Source organism: Monoraphidium neglectum (genome assembly GCF_000611645.1).
Source record: "Monoraphidium neglectum strain SAG 48.87 unplaced genomic scaffold scaffold03135, whole genome shotgun sequence".
In the NCBI taxonomy this organism is placed as follows: domain Eukaryota; kingdom Viridiplantae; phylum Chlorophyta; class Chlorophyceae; order Sphaeropleales; family Selenastraceae; genus Monoraphidium; species Monoraphidium neglectum.
Window position 1 is genome coordinate 1 of NW_014010493.1, and position 3120 is coordinate 3120.

General features: G+C 65.3%; 1 protein-coding gene across 1 annotated transcript; it reads left to right on the forward strand.

The window, feature by feature from the left end:
• Positions 1 to 333: 333 nt before the first annotated feature.
• Positions 334 to 1415, forward strand: MNEG_12232 (hypothetical protein; the record flags this gene model as incomplete). Its single annotated transcript, XM_014039295.1, has 1 exon — positions 334 to 1415. A coding segment is annotated over one exon (1082 nt), but the record flags the coding sequence as incomplete, so codon positions are not given.
• Between the last annotated feature and the right edge of the window lie 1705 nt (positions 1416 to 3120).

A 3120-nucleotide genomic window follows, 5' to 3' on the forward strand; every position in this document is an offset into this window, starting at 1 on the left:
GGTGGGGGGCCTGTGGCGATGGCCATAGGTGGGTGTTGATGGGGGGCGTTTCCAGGGCCAGTCACTCAAGCTGAGCACAAGAAGCGCCACATTGAATCCAGCCCTCCGGTGTCGTGCGCTGCTGTCCTGGGCCTTTCCTCAGCCGTGGGGCTGCGCCAGCTGCTCTGCATCTGCACTCTGCTGCGCTGCACACAGGCTGTTGCTCTCAGCAGGTAGGGCCCGGCTATCTTCGTTGCTGCCCATACGACCCCCATCGGACTGCTTGCACTGCATCACCAAGCCGCCCCCCCCTCCGTCACTACAACCAGGTGTGCTTCTTCGCCCACACTCCAGAGGAGCTGAGGCGGCCGCCACGCAAGGCTGTCGCCTCCGCTGCCGCCAACCCCACAACCAGCAGCAGCGGCCGCGCCAGCTCCGGAATGCTGGACACCCCCCAGCCCTGCGAGTGCTGGGCGCCCGGCTGCGGCCCCTCACCCGCCGCGTCGCCCGCCAACCACTGCAGCGACCTGTCCCCCTCGCCGCCCGCCGCCGATTTTGATGCCTACGGCGGTTCAAACCTGTCGCCGCCCCCTGGCTCCTCGGCGGTGGCAGTGACGGCGGCCATGACGGCGCAGCACCGCGAGGTGGTGGCCGCAGCGCAGCAGCACCAGCAGCAGGCGGCGGCGGCAGCTCATGCGTATCAGGCCATGATCTGGCACTCAGACGCAGCAACAGCTGCTGCAAATGCCGCAGCCGTGGCAGCTGCGGCCGCCGCATGCTCTGGTACAGGGGCGTACGACGAGAGCGCGTCTTTCGCAGAGGGTGGGTGCCACGATGGCGCAGGCTACCACCCGGGGGACCTCGCCCTGCCGTCTCCCGCGGTGCGCCCCGGCGGCTGCCAGCTGGGGCCTCTGGTGCCAGGGTTCCTCGGCAGCAGCAGCGGGGCGCCGCTGCTGTGCGTAGAGAGCGCCAACGGGCCGAACCCCAGATGTGACACTGCACAGCTGAGCAGCCGCGAGCAGCAGCTGGGCAAAGGTCACGGCGGCGGCAGCAGCTTTGGACTGGCGATGGCGCCTGCCCCTGTGGATGGGCACGCGGCCGGACCAGGCGCGGTCCAGCAGGGGGAACGCCGCCACGCACAGGTCGTGCGCGCGCTCGAGTCACTCGATGTGTCGAATGAGGGCCCCAGGGGCTACGGCCCCGGATGTGGCGGCCCTGGGTATCCCCCCACCAGCCCGCCGGCCCAGGCCTTGTACGCGGCAGCGTCCGGGCCCATGGCTACCGGTGGCGGCAGTGGCGTTGGCGGCGGCGGCGGCGGCAGCGGCAGCGCCTCGGTCGCGTGGCCGCCGCTGGTGGGAGGCCTGCGGTTTGTGCCGGGTGCGGCCGGCGCATTTGGCGGCTGCGTTGCGTGGCCCTGCGCGAGCTACGGCGCCTGAACGCGTCCTGTGCCTTTGAGCCCCACCAACCGCACGGCGGCTGGCAGCCCTAGCAAAGCGCGCTCTTGTCACAGTACACGCGAATTCCCCTCCATTCCCTCTCTTTCGCACGCTTGCCTATCATCAAGGGGATTCTGCAGTGTGCTGGTGCTGGCAGTGGACAGTGTTGGGAGTGCTCTTATTACCCGTGTGAAGCTCTGAATCCCAAGGGGGCTGCCTCATCCCTGGCACTCACCTCCCCCTGCTTGGTTCTTTATGTACAACAAGGAAGCCGGATTCAACAGCACCTGAGCATTCCAAGCCGTGACATGGCCGCGCTGTGGTCGGCTTTGCCTTCCTGGCAGCTTGGCACGCGGCCTCACCCCTCGCCAACTGCATGCATTCCCCCGTGCACCACGCACTTCAGCCCTGGACAGCAGTGATCAGCTCTCAAAGGGTCCTCGGATACTGCCCCTGGTGCTAGGCGCACCACTGGCGGCCAGGTGATAGGGAGCCAACCCTCCTGGCGGTGTTTCAAACTGTTGAGATGGGCCGCATGCGTTTGCATCAATCTGTAGGCCCACTGGTTTGCAATGAGTGATCAGGGCCGCTGATTGCCAGAGGTGAGGCGTTTCCCATCATCGGGTGTGCATAATCAGGTGAGCGCCCCAGTCCTGGTTTGTCAGGGCGCCCCTTCCCGTACCACCCTTCAATTATGGCGTTTCCATCTCCCGCGTTTCACACCGTGCGCAAAAGAGTGCCAGGTCACCTGGGCGCGGCCAGGGCGGTTGCCAGCACGTGTTGGCGCCGTCCAGCCCCGTATGCCCTGGTGCATTGCCTGGAGCAGGAGCCTCTGATGCATTGCGTTGAACGCCATCATCAGCTGCGCTGGCAGCGTTGGGCGCCGGCAACACCTTTTAACGCCTTGTTCAACAAACACACAAACAAAGGTGGCGCTGGCACTACCCCCGTGGAAAGCTTGGCTTTCATTGCATTGCTCAAAAGCCTCCAAGCGAGTATGCCCGTGCGCCGCAATGGTCACTTGTGCTGACCACCCTCTCTCGCCCATGTGGCGCTCATGCCACCTGGTGCGAGCGGAATTCCACGCATGCACCTGACAATCAGTCCCAAGGCCATTTCCCCACTGGCTGGCAAATTCGTGGCTTGGTGTTGGCGGGGACGTGCCGGGGCCATCTCCTCTATCTCTGGCGATGAGAAGTTTCGTCCGTCCCCTTGGGACTCCTGTTGTGCATCGCGCAAAGGCACGGCCTCAAGCCGGTCAAGGCGCAGCCCACAACCACCACGATAACATCTGCTAAGCGCGGGGTGCAGCGCCCGTCACACGCTTGCAGTGCGTCCGCAACCCACAAGCACCCGTGGGCGTTCACACGTATGCACGTGCCCAGGGCCAGGCCTTCCGGCTCCGGCTGCTCAATTCGTGTTGGCATCCCTCATCCGTTCACAATGCCGCGCATGGAGCTACCCTTTCCAACTGAGTGGAGCCAGCCGGGAACGCCCTGCACCATTCCCGTCCGCCCCTGGCGGTCAGCAACAACACCACTCTGATCTCCTTGCGCCAGGACAATCATTCGGTGCGAACCTTTGCCCGCACGGGCACACCTCACACGCGGCCGCGCTCTCGCCCAGTCACGCACAGTGTACATGTGATGCGTGTGTGCGAAGCGGTGGTGTATCATGCGGTTCAGGATTGGAAGACCTGCCTACA